Here is a 21,338-nt window from a genome sequence, read left to right as displayed (position 1 = left end):
TTGAGCTATGTCGCTACTCTTGTTCCCCTACGGATCTCACATTTCTGATTTGATCACGTAGAGAAACTCCAAGCATAGCTCTCTCCATCGCATCGCGTGCGACTAACTAAAGTCCGCGCGACAGAATGAAACGAAAAGTTTTGTGGCGTTTTCGCACGGAACGAAAGTTTCTTGTTTTTAGCTGATTGTGAATCCGCACCGCTGGATCTAACGCCAGAAGCTGGATGTACTTTGACCCAGCATAAATCCACATGGATTGCAAATGCCACTGGATTGAAATCCCCAGTCCCAAATTAAGAGTTAAAACGCGTGTAAAGTTAGTTATCTTACCCAAAGCTTGATCGCAGTCTGCCGACGACTCTCGCTTGCAAATAATGTGCCTGAAAGGATATAATGTTATAATTACACGTGCGTAAAGGAACAAATTATATAGCCGAATATTAGAGACCAAATTAATATTATAATTGTGTATAAATTAGTACCTAATTAGCAATAATAATTATTACTCAAATTATTACATAATTTAAATTCCAGATAAGTTTGACTGAAACGAATAGTGAATAATAGATAAGTCAGCCTTAACGCTGAAGCTTTTTGGTGTAACACTTCTACTAAAGGAAATATCTTGTTCACATCTGAACCAATGGCGAAACATGTATAAAGTTAATAATTTTTGTGATAGTGTTTTTTATCTACACTTCAAGGCTACATAATGTTGTAATTCATAAAGAGTACCATTCAAAGTGTCTTACAAATGCAACTACTAGTAGTAGTAGTCAGTTAACTACATATAATACACTTTGCATTACTCGTCACATATGGTACATACGCGGTGGGAGCCTGTGTTTGTCACATATGGTACGTACGCGGTGGGAGCCTGTGTTTGTCACATATGGTACGTACGCGGTGGGAGCCTGTGTTTGTCTCATATGGTACGTACGCGGTGGGAGCCTGTGTTTGTCACATATGGTACGTACGCGGTGGGAGCCTGTGTTTGTCACATATGGTACGTACGCGGTGGGAGCCTGTGTTTGTCACATATGGTACGTACGCGGTGGGAGCCTGTGTTTGTCACATATGGTACGTACGCGGTGGGAGCCTGTGTTTGTCACATATGGTACGTACGCGGTGGGAGCCTGTGTTTGTCACATATGGTACGTACGCGGTGGGAGCCTGTGTTTCGGCCGCGGCTGGCTCGTCTTCATCATCTTCACGGTCTTCAACTTCCCGTTTCACTGCAACTGCTTCATCAGTTGCGGCAGTCGCAGTCGCGTCTAGTTCTGTCCGTCCGTCCGCGTCGGAGTGTGCTATGTACACATCGCAGTAGTCTGGCTCTGACACTGCCGAGACAATGTCAGACTGTAGTTGGTACTTTACACGGCTTATCAATTTGACATGTCGTATTGTTATCTGAAACAAGTTCATGCCTTTAGGCAAATTTGAGCACTAAAGGTGGCGGAAGAAATGAAATATCATCGTAGCTTAACATTTGTGACGAGTGTGTCCATCCCATCAGCTAAACATATCACACGGACTGACTAGACGAATGCTCACAATGTATCATGTTACACTTCGCTTAAATGACACAGTTGGCACCTAACATTCTGTTACATATAACAATAAAGTGCATCAAACATTCCTCACCACTTCATGTCTGTCAAGTAGCTCCATAATCAGGGAGCGCGCTCTCAAGCTCTTGTCTCTGAATGTGCTAAAGTTCACCAGTCTCTGGGCACATTGCACACAAAGCATTGGTTTGAGCTTTCCTTGACCACACAACTGCAACAAACACAACTAATTCATATACAGCTCAATCTTCGAGCGGCCGTGCACTGGTCTACTGCTCGAGCAGTTGACACCGCTCTTAGACTGCACATTGACTTATGAATGATATGAAATACAACTTACAGGATGTCCCACTAAATGTTCATATGCTTCTTCCAGCTTGTATTTACTCATCAGAAACAGCTTGCTGCGAGTGTCCAGGCATGTCATGCAGACCTGTGCAAAATGTTGTCAGTAATAAGTGTAATCATTTCCACCTTCCACCTTCCATAATGAACCTAAAGCTTGAAATGTGAACTGTATGTTCAAAAATTAGCCTTTGAAAGGAACTATTAAGTATATACTGATATGTGTATGTATCAAAGCTTAAAATGAAAGCTAGGAGCATTACAAAGGAGTTACCAGCACTGGTGAGGGGACAGCACCAGTACGAATCCGCCTTGAGCCACTTTCTGTTTCATAAATGTCATCGTTTAGAAAATGCTGCGAGCAGACCACAGCACGCTCTGGCAGGAGAGTGTCTTGTTTGCCGAGGGCTCTGAGCCAAGCAGCTCGGAGATGCACTTCGCTGGGGAACCTGGAAATTACACTCTGGACTATAGCTCGGAGCTTCCGTAACGTGTGACTCATAATTAAACAAAATGCAAATAGCTCTGCCTGGAGGGGAGCTCTACAGTTGGATACAGACTCGCTCGGTTTGTGAACGCGCACTTGTGAGCCGTGCTCCGATCAGCCTGGGTTGGCGGGAAGCAGGGCAATAAGGTGGCTCAGGTCAGTTACCTCCCTGCAGACAAAGTAGGGCTGCAAGCGTCTAGGTTATAGTACATACAAAGTTTAAATGAAACACTCACTCGTGAAATGTAATCTCCTCGGATTCGGAGACGACCTCCGCAGTGGTTTTGCAGAAGGGCACACAGCAACGCATTTCTAAGATTTCGACAATTTTCCTTACATAGCTTTTAATTAGTAGATATTCAATGTACTCTGTGATTAGTAGATAACAAATCAAGGTCACCACCACAGATCAATAGCAAAGAGCTGTGCTTAAAAATCACAAAACAGCTGCTGTCAAACGTAAAATGACAACGGGTAACACTAGAAATGTGTTGAACATTGTGATCTTTGAATCCACGAAAAATCTTTGATTAGGTATCCTAACCTAATCTAAGTGATTAATACACAAAGGCAACCGGTTTTATACTAAGAACCAGCGCGTGCCAGACCTTCGTTATTGTATAAAAGCTGAAAGTTTCTCTGCGTATTGTCCCCAACACAGGGAGGAACGATCAGCGACTATATGAAGTTTGGATCATGGTGGCTTTGGGAGATGACAGGTAATAGAGGTGAAAAAATTCTTTCGCCAAGTATATATTTTTTTGTTTTCTTCGAAATAATAGGTATATATTAGAAATCACGTCATGCATTGCATTGCCAGACACTTAGGATCGTGGCAACCCGCTGCCAATAACCGTTAAACTTTTAAACTCAGCTTTTAGAAAATAACAAAGGTCTAGTGACGAGCTGGCTCTCTCTCTATTTACTTATAAGTACATTTTATACACTTAAAAAACCGGCCAAGTGCAAGTCAGACTTGCGCATGGAGGGTTCCGTACCTACGCGAGTATTTTTTCCAACATTTTGCACGATAAATCAAAAACTATTATTCATAAAAATAAATAAAAATCTGTTTAAAAAAAGCCTTTTCATATGATACCCCGCTTGGTATGGTTATCTTAATGTGAAAATTGAAACACAAATTCACGGTTTTCGGATTTTTTCCGTTACGTGTGCATAGTACTATTATATTATTCTGTGCTTGTGCTATTAGACCACCAGTTTACCAAATATCATGATTATAAGTCAACGGGAAGTACCCTAGAGGTTTTCCTGACAGATGAACAGTAGAACAGCAACAGACAGATACACAATTAAGTGATCCTATAAAGGTTCAGTTTTTCCTTTGAGGTATAGACCCTAAAAAGTAAAGTATCAAAAACCTTCTATATTTATTTGCAAGGGGACACACGAATAACATTTTTTTTTTGACCCAATTATATTGAATAAATATTAATGTAATTATTATACTACATATTTGTAGTTTAGTTTCTATTATATTACAGCTGAATCATCCTGCCGGTCAGTATGCACCTTTAGAATGCATCTTTAGCAAATAAAAGGAGAGTTTTATCAATAAAAGGCAGAATAAAGTAAAAGCTTATCATAATTTATTGGTCAAGTAGGTACATCATATAACAATTCATACAGTTTCTAAAATAAAACTTTATAAATTAGCTTAAAATCTAAATACAATAATTTCAAGTACAGACAGGTCGAGCTTGCGTGACCCGAGAAATATACCTACAGCGGCGCGCCCCTTGGACGGCACTAGCGTAACATGCGCTGCACATAGCTCACTATGACAACTGTCACTATACACTAGCTGTTGCGTCCGACTGAACTTAAAATCCCTGTTTTGCCATCACTGTATTTTTTTAACAAATAATCATACATAAAAAATGGATTACAATAAAAACTAATCATAGTTTATTAGTTATTACATAATATGGGTAACAATTCATTCATCAATAGTACTTTATATGTAATAATTTCGTAGGTAAACGATTTTTCTTTTAAATTCTGAATGCGATATGAAACCAGTTACGTATATCTACTACGTGGGGCAATTCGCCGACGCAGCACGACCTTGTAACACCAGCGCATAGCATCACCATCAATTCCGCTCGCGTCTGTACGTGATCCCAATGTAACCAACATCTCAGTGTAGTGGAGAGGAAGTACATATGAAACCTAAAGATAATTTAATAAGGTACTCATTAATTCAGTAGGTGAACTATATTGTCACCTTAAGTACAAGCTAGGTTAAGAATAAAATGAGAAAGTAAATTGCCTTCGTTTCCCTCAGTCCACCCTGCAAGCTGCCGCTTACGTATCTCGCTACGACTCATGTGCGATTCTTATTTGTTTACACTAACTCACGGTGCGGCTCCGGCTTCATGTACAGGAAGCCTCAGAGCGAACTAGCAGTTCCGCGACAGCTGTCCTTGCTTAGCTTACAAGCAAGAGCCGAGGTGCTTACCCAGTGTGAGTCCTCATGTGACTCACTAAATGACTATTTTGTGAAAATTTATAATCGCACAACTTACAGACAAAAGGCTTTTCACCAGTGTGAGTCCTCATGTGACTCACTAAACTACTGTTTTGTGTACATTTATAATTGCACAACTTGCAGACAAAAGGCTTTTCGCCAGTGTGAGTCCTCATGTGAGTCACTAAACTACTGTTAACTGTACATTTATAATGGCACAACTTACAAACAAAAGGCTTTTCGCCAGTGTGAGTCCTCATATGACTCACTAAACTATCATTTCGTGAACTTTTATAATCGCACAAATTACAAACAAAAGGCTTTTCGCCAGTGTGTGTCCTCATGTGACTCACTAAACTACTGTTTTGTGTACATTTATAATCGCACAACTTACAGACAAAGGGCTTTTCGCCAGTGTGAGTTCTCATGTGTTTCACTAAACTACTGTTAATTGTACATTTATAATCGCACAACTCACAAAAAAAAGGCTTTTCGCCAGTGTGAGTCCTCATGTGGTTCACTAAACTACCACTTTCTGTGCATTTGTATTTACAGAACTTACAAGCGAAAGACTTTTCGCCAGTGTGTGTCCTCATGTGACTCACTAAACTACTGTTAATTGTACATTTATAATCGCACAACTCACAAACAAAAGGCTTTTCGCCAGTGTGAGTCCTCATGTGCCTCACTAAATTACCACTTTCTGTGCATTTGTATTTACAGAACTTACAAACAAACGGTTTTTCGCCAGTGTGAGTCCTCATGTGCTTCACTAAGTCACTATTTCTTGAACTTTTATAATCGCACAACTTACAAACAAAAGGTTTTTCGCCATTGTGGGTCCTCATGTGCATCACTAAACTACTGTTAACTGTACATTTATAATCGCACAACTTACAAACAAAAGGTTTTTCGCCATTGTGGGTCCTCATGTGCATCACTAAACTACTGTTAACTGTACATTTATAATCGCACAACTTACAGACAAAAGGCTTTTCGCCAGTGTGAGTTCTCATGTGACTCACTAAACTACTTTTTTGTGTACATTTATAATCGCACAACTCACAAACAAAAGGCTTTTCGCCAGTGTGAGTCCTCATGTGCGTCACTAAACTACCATTTTCGGTGCATTTGTATTTACACAACTTACAAGCGAATGGCTTTTCACCAGTGTGAGTCCTCATGTGCTTCACTAAATGAGCATTTTGTGAACTTTTATAATCGCACAACTTACAAACAAAAGGTTTTTCACCGGTGTGAGTCCTCCTGGGGCTCGATGACGTACTGTTCTGACTGAATTTGCGCTTTCTTAACTTACATGAGAAAGTGTTTGCGTAAGTGTGCGCCCTAATGTGGGTAACTAAGGAACTTTTCCGTTGAAATATCTTTTGGCAAACGTCACAGATATACTGTATCTGGTCAGTATAGTTTCCTAACTGTGTACCGGATATATCCTGGAAATTGTTTCGCCTCGTCGCTCGGTAATTGATATTATCACTTATTTTTGTGAAGGTTTCCTTTGGTTTTAGTTCGGAGTCCTGAGGTTTCGTTGAATATTCAAAAGTGTTTGTATTATTTTCGAAAGACAATATACCCAACTCGTCGTCTGTATCAGTTGGATGTTCTTCGTTTCCGTGATTGGTCGCGAGAACCGAAGGAGCGACTGAAACAGAACAACATCGGATATTCGTTTCATCTCAAATCAAACCTAAAAGTAGTTGGTACTGTGCAGAGAGGATGTAGCACGTGTCACAAGGGTGACAGAAGGGCAACCTCACTTTATCATCATCATCATCAACCGATACACGTCCACGGCTGGACATAGGTCTCTCGTAGGGACTCCCACACGCCACGGTCTTGCGCCGCCTGAATGCAGCGGCTCCCTGCGACTCGTCAGATGTCGTCCGTCCACTAGTGGGGGGTCTTCCAACGCTGCGTCTTCTGGTGCGAGGTCACCATTCCAGCACCTTGAGACCCCAATATCTATCGAGTTTTCAAACTATGTGCCCTGCCTATTGCCACTACAGCTTCGCAACTCGTTGAACTATGTCGGCTACTCTTGTTCCTCTACGGATCTACTCATTTCTGATTTGATCACGTAGAGAAACTCCAAGCATAGCTCTCTCCATCGCGTCGCGTGCGACTAACTAAAGTCCGCGCGACAAATCGAAACGAAAAGTTTTTGGGCGTTTTTGCATGGAATGACAGTTTCTTGTTTTTAGGTGATTGTGGATCCACACCGCTAGATCCAACGCCAAAAGCTGGGTTTACTTTGATCCAGCATAAATCCAGCTGGATTGAAAATGCCGCTGAATGCCTCCCAACTTAAGAGTTAAAACGCGTGTAAAGTTAGTTATCTTACCCAAAGCTTGATCGCAGTCGTCCGACGACTCTCGCTTGCAAATAATGTGCCTGAAAGGATATAATGTTCTAATTATGTTACACTTGCAAATCAGCAAATTAAATAGCCGAATATTAGAGACCAAATTAATTGTGGAATTGTATATTAATAGTAATTAGCAATAATAAATAATTAATCAATTACTCAAATTGATACATAATTTAAATTCTAGATAGGTTGGATTGGACTGAAACGAATAGTGAATAATAGATTAGTCAGCCTTTACGCGGAAGCTTTTTGGTGCAACACTTATACCAAAGGAAATATCTTGTTCACAACTGAACCAATGGAATAAAACTACAAATAATACATTTTGCATTACTTGTTACATATGGTACGAACGCGGTGGGAGCCTGTGTTTGTCACATATGGTACGTACGCGGTGGGAGCCTGTGTTTGTCACATATGGTACGTACGCGGTGGGAGCCTGTGTTTGTCACATATGGTACGTACGCGGTGGAAGCCTGTGTTTGTCACATATGGTACGTACGCGGTGGGAGCCTGTGTTTGTCACATATGGTACGTATGCGGTGGGAGCCTGTGTTTGTCACATATGGTACGTACGCGGTGGGAGCCTGTGTTTGTCACATATGGTACGTACGCGGTGGGAGCCTGTGTTTGTCACATATGGTACGTATGCGGTGGGAGCCTGTGTTTGTCACATATGATACGTACGCGGTGGGAGCCTGTGTTTGTCACATATGGTACGTACGCGGTGGGAGCCTGTGTTTGTCACATATGGTACGTACGCGGTGGGAGCCTGTGTTTCGGTCGCGGCTGGCTCGTCTTCATCATCTTCACGGTCTTCAACTTCCCGTTTCACTGCAACTGCTTCATCAGTTGCGGCAGTCGCAGTCGCGTCTAGTTCTGTCCGTCCGTCCGCGTCGGTGTGAGCTATGTACACATCGCAGTAGTCAGGCTCTGACACTGCCGAGACAATGTCAGACTGCAGTTGGTACTTTACACGGCTTATCAATTTGACGTGTCGTATTGTTATCTGAAACAAGTTCATGCCTTTAGGCAAATTTGAGCACCTAAAGGTGTTAGCAGATCTGAAATATCATCGTAGCGAGTACATTTGTAACGAGTGTGTCCATCCCATCAGCTAAACATATCACGCGGACTGACTAGACGAATGCTCACAATGTAACATGTTACACTTCGCTTAAATGACACAGTTGGCACCTAACATTCTGTTACATATAACAATAAAGTGCATCAAACATTCCTCACCACTTCATGTCTGTCAACTAGCTCCATCATCAGGGAGCGCACTCTCAAGCTCTTGTCTCTGAATGTGCTAAAGTTCACCAGTCTCTGGGCACATTGCACACAAAGCGTTGGTTTGAGCTTTCCTTGACCACACAACTGCAACAAACACAACTAATTTATATACAGCTCAATCTTAGAGCGGCAGTGCACTGGTCTACTGCTCGAGCAGTTAACACCGCTCTTAGACTGCACACTGACTTATGAATGATGTAAAATACAACTTACAGGATGTCCCACTAAATATTCATATGCTTCTTCCAGCTTGTATTTACTCATCAGAAACAGCTTGCTGCGAGTGTCCAGGCATATCATGCAGACCTGTGCAAAATGTTGTAAGTAATAAGTATGATCATTTCCACCTTCCTTTCTTTCCATAATGAACTTAAAGCTGAATTTGAACCGTATGTACAAAGGTAAGCCTTTGAAAGGGGCTATTAAGTATATATACCAATCTAAGTATACATTGAAGCTTAAAATGTAAGCTATGAGCATTATGAAGGAGTTACCAGCACTGGTGAGGGGACAGCACCAGTACGAATCCGCCTTGAGCCACTTTCTGTTTCATAAATGTCATCGTTTAGAAAATGCTGCGAGCAGACCACAGCACGCTCTGGCAGGAGAGTGTCTTGTTTGCCGAGGGCTCTGAGCCAAGCAGCTCGGAGATGCACTTCGCTGGGGAACCTGGAAATTACACTCTGGACTATAGCTCGGAGCTTCCGTAACGTGTGACTCATAATTAAACAAAATGCAAATAGCTCTGCCTGGAGGGGAGCTCTACAGTTGGACACAGACTCGCTCGGTTTGTGAACGCGCACTTGTGAGCCGTGCTCCGATCAGCCTGGGTTGGCGGGAAGCAGGGCAATAAGGTGGCTCAGGTCAGTTACCTCCCTGCAGACAAAGTAGGGCTGCAAGCGTCTAGGTTATATTACATACAAAGTTTAAATGAAACACTCACTCGTGAAATGTAATCTCCTCGGATTCGGAGACGACCTCCGCAGTTGTTTTGCAGAAGGGCACACAGCACCGCATTTCTAAGATTTTGAAAATTTTAATTTTCCTTACAAAGCTTCTATTTAGTAGATAACAAAATACAAATCAAGGTCACCACCACAGATCAATAGCAAAGAGCTGTGCTTAAAAATCACAAAACAGCTGCTGTCAAACGTAAAATGACAACGGGTAACACTAGAAATGTGTTGAACATTGTGATCTTTGAATCCACGAAAAATCTTTGATTAGGTATCCTAACCTAATCTAAGTGATTAATGCACAAAGGCAACCGGTTTTATACTAAGAACCAGCGCGTGCCAGACCTTCGTTATTGTATAAAAGCTGAAAGTTTCTCTGCGTATTGTCCCCAACACAGGGAGGAACGATCAGCGACTATATGAAGTTTGGATCATGGTGGCTTTGGGAGATGACAGGTAATAGAGGTGAAAAAATTCTTTCGCCAAGTATATATTTTTTTGTTTTCTTCGAAATAATAGGTATATATTAGAAATCACGTCATGCATTGCCAGACACTTAGGATCGTGGCAACCCGCTGCCAATAACCGTTAAACTTTTAAACTCAGCTTTTAGAAAATAACAAAGGTCTAGTGACGAGCTGGCTCTCTCTCTATTTACTTATAAGTACATTTTATACACTTAAAAAAACCGGCCAAGTGCAAGTCAGACTTGCGCATGGAGGGTTCCGTACCTACGCGAGTATTTTTTCCAACATTTTGCACGATAAATCAAAAACTATTATTCATAAAAATAAATAAAAATCTGTTTAAAAAAAGCCTTTTCATATGATACCCCGCTTGGTATGGTTATCTTAATGTGAAATTGAAACACAAATTCACGGTTTTCGGATTTTTTCCGTTACTTGTGCATAGTACTATTATATTATTCTGTGCTTGTGCTATTAGACCTACCAATTTACCAAATATCATGATTATAAGTCAACGGGAAGTACCCTAGAGGTTTTCCTGACAGACGGACAGTAGAACAGACAGATACACAATAAAGTGATCCTATAGTTTGAGTTGCGCGAGCGCCGCGCCCCGTATCGGTCGTGTGCAGTGTGCCTGCTGTACGGCGGCGCTGCAGTTTTGAAAAATGACGTTATCGTGCAATAATTGTAGGGTCGTAATATGTGAATTATTAACGTACGTAAAAGCAAAATTGTCTGTGGCTGATGAAGACAGCATTGTGAGGATTTGTGCCGCGACCTTCTCATCGGAGGAGATCGAGGAAAGTTATAAATTGCTCGTCGATTCCCTACCGCAGGATCTGCGTAAAACTGCGAGGAGAGGAAAAGGCAAAGAAAACCGTTTTTTAAACGACATAATCAGTCTTTTTAAGGGCACTGACCCTGATGTTTTGCCAGTGTTCGTAGCGAGAGACTTAGATAAGTTACCCCCGATTACGTTTGATCACCTTGACGTCTCAAAACTACTTAAGGATCTGGCCGTTGTGCAGGCCGAGATAAAAGATATTAAGTCGTCATATGTAACTATCGACCAGCTGGAAAAAGTGAGAACTGAGTGCCAAAGTCACCGATATACATCGCCGCCCTTCTCAGCTGCAAAGGTGAACATGAAAAGAGGCGCATATCGGGACAGTGGGCCCATTGGATTGTCGCAACTCGATGATACGATCATTACAAATCACAGCGATCGTCCTAACGTTGAGTCGTCATCTCCGAGAGATCTTAGTTTAAACTATAGGAGCATAAATTATATGGAAGGTAGTGCGGCGGGTAGTTATAAATCTCAACGTATCCTGAGCGGCGAAGGCGCGCGCGCCGCGGAACAGGTGAACGCCGCGGGCGCGGGCGGCGCGGGTGATGTGTCATCGCAACCAGCGGTGAGTGCGCCGAGCGCTCAGCCGGCCAGCGATACGGCTCCGATCCGGGCAGCGGGTGTGTTGTCGTTCGCTGAGGTGACTAAGACAGAAGGCGAGTGGAATGTTGTACAGCGTCGGAAACCGAAAACGAGATCGTATCGTTACCAGGGAGTCGCGGGGGTCTCCAATGACGAGAATTGTAACTTTAAAGCCGCCGAAAGAAAAGTCCCAATTTTTATTACCATGATACACAAAGATACCACGGAGAAGGATATTATGGATTACGTCTATAACAAAACGAAAGAGCATATCAATCTCGAAAAGATTTCCTTTTTACGAGGAAACAAGGACTATAACGCGTACAAATTTTTTGTATCAGAGCGGAAAATAGAAATATTTTTAGATGCAACACTCTGGCCGGAGGGAGTAATATTCAGGCGTTTCGTCAATTTCAAGCGAAATAACAGCAGTGGTGCGAACGGTGTGGCGACGAATACCGTGAACGGCCCTACCCCGACTGTTAATGGATAAAAGATTCACCTGTAATTTAGTAAGCTTCAACTGTAAAAGTATAAAGCGCTCAGTTGACAATGTGAGGCTTTTGTGTCAGTCGGCGAGTGTGATAGCACTTCAAGAAACGTGGTTATTTGGGCATGATATTCAGTTTCTTAGCGGGATTGATGAGGGTTTCGGCAGCACGGGCACTTCTGCAATGGATGCGGCGGCGGGCATGGTGTGCGGCCGGCCTTATGGAGGTGTAGCGCTGCTATGGAATAAAAGTGTTTTCCAAAATGTGTCGGTCGTGTGTTGTGATAATCCACGAATATGTGCCATAGAAATAGTGCTGGGCGATAGGTCTATTTTAGTGTTTAGTATTTATATGCCTACAGATAAAATGGTGAACCTTACGGAATTCACTGATTGCCTCAGTTCGGTGAGTGCTATTATTAACAGTATGAACGTAGAATGTGTTTACATCCTTGGCGACTTTAACGCCCATCCGAATGAACGTTTTTATAACGAGTTGACGTGTTTTTGTGACGAGCAAGAGTGGTCATGTGTGGATGTACAGATTTTAGGCATAAGGTCGGACACATACACGTTTGTGAGTGAAGCCCACGGGTCGAGGCGGTAGCTTGATCACTGCGTGACGACCAACTCGGCTTATTCGTCAATTTCCAATGTATATGTAAAGTACGATGTGTATTGGTCCGACCATTATCCGTTGATTATTGAGTGTGACTTGGATATGGTTAAACCAAAGTTGACGAGTGTATGTAACATGCCGAGCGAGATTCTATGGGGAGATAGAAAACCGGAAGAAATAGTGATGTATACGAAACTATGTCATGAAAAATTAAAAGCTATTGATTTTCCCGAGGAATTTCGTTCGTGTAGTGATTGTGTTTGCGGGCGTATCGATCACACATTACTTATCGATAAATTGTATAGCGACATTGTAAATGTTCTGTCTGTGGCTGCCACTGAATCCAAAACTGTAAGATCGCGCGTTGGGAAGCGTCCTGTGGCGGGGTGGAACAGGTATGTTCGCGATGCACACAGGGAGGCCCGGTCGAAGTTTTTAATATGGGTCTGGTGGGGTAAACCAAAATATGGTAGGGTCTATGACGACATGCATCGAAGTCGCAGTCTATTTAAGTCACGCTTAAGGTGGTGTCAGAACCACAGCGAACAAATAAGAATGAATATCTTGGCTTCACAGCATGCGAAAAATGATTTTCGTAACTTTTGGAAATCCACCAATAAATCAAACGGTAGGCCTGGCCTACCAGTGAGCGTGAATGGTATTAATGAGCATAGTCTTATAGCAGACATGTTTAAAGAACATTTCACAGTGACTTCACCGTTGGGACCATCACAGTCCGTCAGTGATGAGTGTACGTGTGGCCAGGAGATTGGAATCCGTTTTACAGCTAAGGATGTCAATAATGCTATAACTTCTATGTCGCGTGGAAAGTCTCCTGGCCATGACGGGCTGAGTATTGAACATCTGCAGCATGCGGGTCCTCACTTACCTAGAGTACTTTCCATGTTGTACAACTTGTGTATAGCGCATTCGTACTTACCCGCTGCACTGATGAGAACTGTGGTGGTGCCAATTGTGAAAAACAAAACTGGGGACATATCTGATAAAGCCAACTACAGGCCTATCTCACTTGCCGCGGTTGTGGCGAAAGTGCTTGACAGTTTGCTTAACATCCAGCTGGATAAACATATACTCCTACACGACAATCAGTTTGGCTTCAGGCCAGGTTTATCAACAGAGTCGGCCATATTATGTTTAAAGCAAACTGTAAAGTACTATACGGACAGACGAACGCCTATTTATGCGTGTTTTCTGGACCTTAGCAAGGCATTTGACCTGGTAAGTTACGATATCCTATGGCAGAAATTGAAAGACACCGGACTGCCCGAAGAAGTTACTAGGATCTTCAAATATTGGTATCGAAACCAGGTCAATGTCGTGAGATGGTCCGAAACGTACTCGCAGCCATATAGGTTAGAGTGCGGCGTGCGACAGGGGGGCTTAACTTCCCCTAAGCTCTTTAACCTTTATGTCAACGCACTGATAGAGTCGCTTAGCACTACTCATGTTGGTTGCCATATTGACGGAGTATGTCTCAACAACATCAGTTACGCAGATGACATGGTGTTGCTCAGTGCTTCTGTTTGTGGCTTGGCAAAATTGTTAAGCATGTGTGAAAGCTACGCCCGCAGTCACGGGTTAACGTATAATGTAAAAAAAAGCGAATGCATGGTCTTTCAGGCCAAAGGGAAACCAGTGCCCTCAAACGTACCACCCATTAAGTTATACGGTACCCCCTTAAAGAGGGTGTTTCAGTTCAAATACCTAGGGCATCTGGTGTCTTTTGACCTGAAAGACGATGCTGACATAGAGAGAGAACGCAGGGCATTGTCTATTAGAGCGAACATGATCGCTCGCAGGTTTGCTCGTTGTACTATTCCTGTAAAAGTAACGCTCTTTAGAGCTTACTGCACTTCTTTTTACACGAGAAGCCTGTGGGTGGACTACACGCAGAAACAGTACAATGCCCTGCGTGTCCAGTACAATAATGCATTCAGGATGCTATTGGGCCTGCCTCGTTACTGCAGCGCGTCGGGTATGTTCGCGGATGCGCATGTGGATTGCTTTTATACTACCATGCGTAAGCGGTGCACATCCCTGGTGCGCAGGGTACGGGCTAGTTCCAATGCCATCCTGAGGGCATTTGCTGACAGGTTTGATTGTCAGTACCTGAACCATTGTCATATGGTGCACATGCTGACTAATCAAGCCTGTCTTAGATATAGTATTAGGATTAAGTAATTAGATAGATATAAGATCACTAACATTAGTTTTAAGGTGTGTTATTACTAACAATTATGATCAATTTTATGGTCGAAGTAAAGGATTTTTATTTTTATTTTTATTTATTTTATAAAGGTTCAGTTTTTTCCTTTGAGGTATAGACCCTAAAAAGTAAAGTATCAAAAACCTTCTATATTTATTTGCAAGGGGACACACGAATAACATTTTTTTTGCCCCAATTATATTGAATAAATATTAATGTAATTATTATACTACATATTTGTAGTTTAGTTTCTATTATATAACAGCCGAATCATCCTGCTGGTCAGTATGCACCTTTAGAATGCATCTTTAGCAAATTAAAGGCGAGTTTTATCAATAAAAGGCAGAATACAGTAAAAACTTATCATAATTTATTGGTCAGTAGGTACATAATATAACAATTCATACAATTTCCATACTAAAAAAGTTTAAATTAGTTTAAAATATAAATACAATAATTTCAAGTACAGACAGGTCGGGCTTGCGTGACCCGAGAAATATACCTACAGCGGCGCGCCCCTTGGACGGCACTAGCGTAACATGTGCTCTAATATAATCCTACTCTATGCATGTGCTGCACATAGCTCACTATGACAACTGTCACTATACACTAGCTGTCGCATCCGACTGAACTTAAAATCCCTGTTTTGCCATCACTGTATTTTAACAAATAATCATACATAAAAAATGGATTACAATAAAAACCAATCATAGTTTATTAGTTATCATATAATATGGGTAACAATTCATTCATCAATAGTACTTTATATGTAATAATTTCGTAGGTAAACGATTTTTCTTTTAAATTCTGAATGCGATATGAAACCAGTTACGTATATCTACTACGTGGGGAAATTCGCCGACGCAGCACGACCTTGTAACACCAGCGCATAGCATCACCATCAATTCCGCTCGCGTCTGCAAGTGATCCCAATGTAACCAACATCTACAGTATACATAGTGGAGAGGAAATATATATGAAAACTAAAGATTAATTTAATAAGGTACTTATTAATTCAGTAGGTGAACTGTATTGTCACCTTAAGTACAAGCTAGGTTAAGAATAAAATAAGAAAGTAAATAGCCTTCGTTTCCCTCAGTCCACCCTGCAAGCTGCCGCTTACGTAACTCGCTACGACTCATGTGCGATTCTTATTTGTTTACACTAACTCACGGTGCGGCTCCGGCTTCATGTACAGGACGCCTCAGAGCGAACTAGCAGTTCCGCGACAGCTGTCCTTGGTTAGCTTACAAGCAAGAGCCGAGGAGCTTACCCAGTGTGAGTCCTCATGTGCCTCACTAAATGACTATTTCGTGAAAATTTATAATGGCACAACTTACAAACAAAAGGCTTTTCGCCAGTGTGAGTCCTCATGTGACTCACTAAACTACTGTTTTGTGTACATTTATAATTGCACAACTTGCAGACAAAAGGCTTTTCGCCAGTGTGAGTCCTCATATGACTCACTAAACTACCATTTCGTGAACTTTTATAATCGCACAAATTACAAACAAAAGGGTTATCGCCAGTGTGAGTCCTCATGTGACTCACTAAATTACCTTTAACTGTACATTTATAATCGCACAGCTTACAAACAAAAGGCTTTTCGCCAGTGTGCGTTCTCATGTGTTTTACTAATCTACCACTTTCTGTGCATTTATATTTACAGAACTTACAAGCGAAAGGCTTTTCGCCAGTGTGTGTCCTCATGTGACTCACTAAACTACTGTTTTGTGTACATTTATAATCGCACAACTTACAGACAAAGGGCTTTTCGCCAGTGTGAGTTCTCATGTGTTTCACTAAACTACTGTTAATTGTACATTTATAATCGCACAACTCACAAACAAAAGGCTTTTCGCCAGTGTGAGTCCTCATGTGGTTCACTAAACTACCACTTTCTGTGCATTTGTATTTACAGAACTTACAAACAAACGGTTTTTCGCCAGTGTGAGTCCTCATGTGATTCACTAAGTCACTATTTCTTGAACTTTTATAATCGCATAACTTACAAACAAAAGGTTTTTCGCCATTGTGGGTCCTCATGTGCATCACTAAACTACTGTTAACTGTACATTTATAATCGCACAACTTACAGACAAAAGGCTTTTCGCCAGTGTGAGTTCTCATGTGACTCACTAAACTACTTTTTTGTGTACATTTATAATCGCACAACTCACAAACAAAAGGCTTTTCGCCAGTGTGAGTCCTCATGTGCGTCACTAAACTACCATTTTCGGTGCATTTGTATTTACACAACTTACAAGCGAATGGCTTTTCACCAGTGTGAGTCCTCATGTGTTTCACTAATCTACCACTTTCTGTGCATTTGTATTTACAGAACTCACAAACAAACGGTTTTTCGCCAGTGTGAGTCCTCATGTGCCTCACTAAGTTACTATTTCTTGAACTTTTATAATCGCACAACTTACAAACAAAAGGCTTTTCGCCAGTGTGGGTCCTCCTGGGGCTCGATGAAGTACTGTTCTGACTGAATTTGCGCTTTCTTAACTTACATGAGAAAGTGTTTGCGTAAGTGTGCGCCCTAATGTGGGTAACTAAGGAACTTTTCCGTTGAAATATCTTTTGGCAAACGTCACAGATATACTGTATCTGGTCAGTATAGTTTCCTAACTGTGTACCGGATATATCCTGGGAATTGTTTCGCCTCGTCGCTCGGTAATTGATATTATCACTTATTTTTGTGAAGGTTTCCTTTGGTTTTAGTTCGGAGTCCTGAGGTTTCGTTGAATATTCAAAAGTGTTTGTATTATTTTCGAAAGACAATATACCCAACTCGTCGTCTGTATCAGTTGGATGTTCTTCGCTTCCGTGATTGGTCGCGAGAACCGAAGGAGCGACTGAAACAGAACAACATCGGATATTCGTTTCATCTCAAATCAAACCTTAAAGTAAAGTAAAGTAAGTAAAATATTCTTTATTGTACACCAGAAAGACATAGTAATATATAAATAACATTATAGATTTATGTACAATATGTACAAAAGGCGGCCTTATCGCTAAAATAGCGATCTCTTCCAGGCAACCTTAGGTTGAGGAAGTAGTTGGTACTGTGCAGAGAGGGTGTAGCACGTGTCACAAGGGTGACAGAAGGGCAACCTCACTTCATCATCATCATCATCAACCGATACACGTCCACGGCTGGACATAGGTCTCTCGTAGGGACTCCCACACGCCACGGTCTTGCGCCGCCTGAATGCAGCGGCTCCCTGCGACTCGTCTGATGTCGTCCGTCCACCTAGTGGGGGGTCTTCCAACGCTGCTTCTTCTGGTGCGAGGTCACCATTCTAGCACCTTGGGACCCCAATATCTATCGAGTTTTCAAACTATGTGTCCTGCCTATTGCCACTACAGCTTCGCAACTCGTTGAGCTATGTCAGCTACTCTTGTTCTCCTACGGATCTCACATTTCTGATTTGATCACGTAGAGAAACTCCAAGCATAGCTCTCTCCATCGCATCGCGTGCGACTAACTAAAGTCCGCGCGACAAAATGAAACGAAAAGTTTTGTGGCTTTTCGCACAGAACGAAAGTTTTTTGTTTTTAGCTGATTGTGAATCCGCACCACTGGATCTAACGCCAGAAGCTGGATGTACTTTGACCCAGCATAAATCCACATGGATTGCAAATGCCACTGGATTGAAATCCCCAGTCCCAAATTAAGAGTAAAAACGCGTGTAATGTTAGTTGTCTTACCAAAAGCTTGATCGCAGTCTTCCGACGACTCTCGCTTGCGACTAATGTGCCTGAAAAGATATAATGTTATAATTATGTTATACGTGCGTAAAGGAACAAATTATATAGCCGAATATTAGAGACCAAATTAATATTGTAATTGTGTATAAGTTGGTACCTAATTAGCAATAATAATTATTACTCAAATTAATACATAATTTAAATTCCAGATAAGTTTGACTGAAACGAATAGTGAATAATAGATAAGTCAGCCTTTACGCCGAAGCTTTTTGGTGTAACACTTCTACTAAAGGAAATATCTTGTTCACATCTGAACCAAAGGCGAAACATGTATAAAGTTAATAATTTTTGTGATAGTGTTTTTTATCTACACTTCAAGGCTACATAATGTTGTAATTCATAAAGAGTACCATTCAAAGTGTCTTACAAATGCAACTACTAGTAGTAGTAGTCAGTTAACTACATATAATACACTTTGCATTACTCGTCACATATGGTACATACGCGGTGGGTGCCTGTGTTTGTCTCATATGGTACGTACGCGGTGGGAGCCTGTGTTTGTCACATATGGTACGTACGCGGTGGGTGCCTGTGTTTGTCTCATATGGTACGTACGCGGTGGGAGCCTGTGTTTGTCACATATGGTACGTACGCGGTGGGAGCCTGTGTTTGTCACATATGGTACGTACGCGGTGGGAGCCTGTGTTTGTCACATATGGTACGTACGCGGTGGGAGCCTGTGTTTGTCACATATGGTACATACGCGGTGGGTGCCTGTGTTTGTCTCATATGGTACGTACGCGGTGGGAGCCTGTGTTTGTCACATATGGTACGTACGCGGTGGGAGCCTGTGTTTGTCACATATGGTACGTACGCGGTGGGAGCCTGTGTTTGTCACATATGGTACGTACGCGGTGGGAGCCTGTGTTTGTCACATATGGTACGTACGCGGTGGGAGCCTGTGTTTGTCACATATGGTACTTACGCGGTGGGTGCCTGTGTTTGTCTCATATGGTACGTACGCGGTGGGAGCCTGTGTTTGTCACATATGGTACGTACGCGGTGGGAGCCTGTGTTTGTCACATATGGTACGTACGCGGTGGGAGCCTGTGTTTGTCACATATGGTACGTACGCGGTGGGAGCCTGTGTTTGTCACATATGGTACGTACGCGGTGGGTGCCTGTGTTTGTCTCATATGGTACGTACGCGGTGGGAGCCTGTGTTTGTCACATATGGTACGTACGCGGTGGGAGCCTGTGTTTGTCACATATGGTACGTACGCGGTGGGAGCCTGTGTTTGTCACATATGGTACGTACGCGGTGGGAGCCTGTGTTTGTCACATATGGTACATACGCGGTGGGTGCCTGTGTTTGTCTCATATGGTACGTACGCGGTGGGAGCCTGTGTTTGTCACATATGGTACGTACGCGGTGGGAGCCTGTGTTTGTCACATATGGTACGTACGCGGTGGGAGCCTGTGTTTGTCACATATGGTACGTACGCGGTGGGAGCCTGTGTTTGTCACATATGGTACGTACGCGGTGGGAGCCTGTGTTTCGGCCGCGGCTGGCTCGTCTTCATCATCTTCACGGTCTTCAACTTCCCGTTTCACTGCAACTGCTTCATCAGTTGCGGCAGTCGCAGTCGCGTCTAGTTCTGTCCGTCCGTCTGCGTCGGAGTGTGCTATGTACACATCGCAGTAGTCTGGCTCTGACACTGCAGAGACAATGTCAGACTGTAGTTGGTACTTTACACGGCTTATCAATTTGACATGTCGTATTGTTATCTGAAACAAGTTAATGCCTTTAGGCAAATTTGAGCACCTAAAGGTGTTAGCAGATCTGAAATATCATCGTAGCGTAACATTTGTAACGAGTGTGTCCATCCCATCAGCTAAACATATCACGCGGACTGACTAGACGAATGCTCACAATGTAACATGTTACACTTCGCTTAAATGACACAGTTGGCACCTAACATTCTGTTACATATAACAATAAAGTGCATCAAACATTCCTCACCACTTCATGTCTGTCAAGTAGCTCCATCATCAGGGAGCGCGCTCTCAAGCTCTTGTCTCTGAATGTGCTAAAGTTCACCAGTCTCTGGGCACATTGCACACAAAGCGTTGGTTTGAGCTTTCTTTGACCACACAACTGCAACAAACACAACTTATTCAAATACAGCTTGATCTTAGAGTAGCAGTGCACTGGTCTACTGCTCGAGCAGTTGACACAGCTCTTAGACTGCACAGACTTATGATGTTTGAATATGAATAATATAAAATACAACTTACAGGATGTCCCACTAAATGTTCATATGCTTCTTCCAGCTTGTATTTACTCATCAGAAACAGCTTGCTGCGAGTGTCCAGGCATATCATGCAGACCTGTGCAAAATGAAAGTAATAAGTGTAATCATTTCCACCTTCCAACTTCCATAATGAACCTAAAGCTTGAAATGGGAACTGTATGTACAAAAATTAGCCTTTGAAAGGAACTATTAAGTATATACTGATATGTGTATGTATCAAAACTTAAAATGTAAGCTATGCGCATTATAAAGGAGTTACCAGCACTGGTGAGGGGACAGCACCAGTACGAATCCGCCTTGAGCCACTTTCTGTTTCATAAATGTCATCGTTTAGAAAATGCTGCGAGCAGACCACAGCACGCTCTGGCAGGAGAGTGTCTTGTTTGCCGAGGGCTCTGAGCCAAGCAGCTCGGAGATGCACTTCGCTGGGGAACCTGGAAATTACACTCTGGACTATAGCTCGGAGCTTCCGTAACGTGTGACTCATAATTAAACAAAATGCAAATAGCTCTGCCTGGAGGGGAGCTCTACAGTTG

At 42.4% G+C, this 21,338-nt stretch overlaps 1 protein-coding gene across 10 annotated transcripts in view; it reads right to left on the bottom strand.

Moving 5' to 3' along the window:
* Positions 1–21,338, bottom strand: part of LOC123879405 (zinc finger protein 322-like) — a 35,696-nt gene that overhangs the window by 1,740 nt on the left and 12,618 nt on the right. The window contains exons 1-7 of one of the 10 annotated variants that reach the window (XM_045927093.1): positions 9,603–9,644; positions 2,637–2,719; positions 2,188–2,362; positions 1,909–2,001; positions 1,645–1,779; positions 1,163–1,410; positions 331–380 (exon numbers count right to left, since the gene is read on the bottom strand). In XM_045927093.1, coding sequence (XP_045783049.1) covers positions 331–380; positions 1,163–1,410; positions 1,645–1,779; positions 1,909–2,001; positions 2,188–2,362; positions 2,637–2,710 — 775 coding nt within the window. In that variant the 5' untranslated portion in view covers positions 2,711–2,719; positions 9,603–9,644. Of the gene's footprint in view, positions 1–330; positions 381–1,162; positions 1,411–1,644; positions 1,780–1,908; positions 2,002–2,187; positions 2,363–2,636; positions 2,769–7,253; positions 7,304–8,041; positions 8,290–8,525; positions 8,661–8,789; positions 8,883–9,070; positions 9,246–9,519; positions 9,914–18,487; positions 18,538–20,027; positions 20,276–20,510; positions 20,646–20,785; positions 20,879–21,061; positions 21,237–21,338 lie in introns of those variants that run through there. The other 9 variants (XM_045927092.1, XM_045927088.1, XM_045927085.1 and 6 more) reach the window with 9 other exon arrangements.

The sequence above is a fragment of the Maniola jurtina genome, chromosome 28 (assembly GCF_905333055.1).
Source record: "Maniola jurtina chromosome 28, ilManJurt1.1, whole genome shotgun sequence".
Classification (NCBI taxonomy): Eukaryota; Metazoa; Arthropoda; class Insecta; order Lepidoptera; family Nymphalidae; genus Maniola; species Maniola jurtina.
The sequence above is the reverse complement of the archived record's forward strand: the minus strand, read 5'-3'. Positions and strand labels throughout refer to the sequence as shown.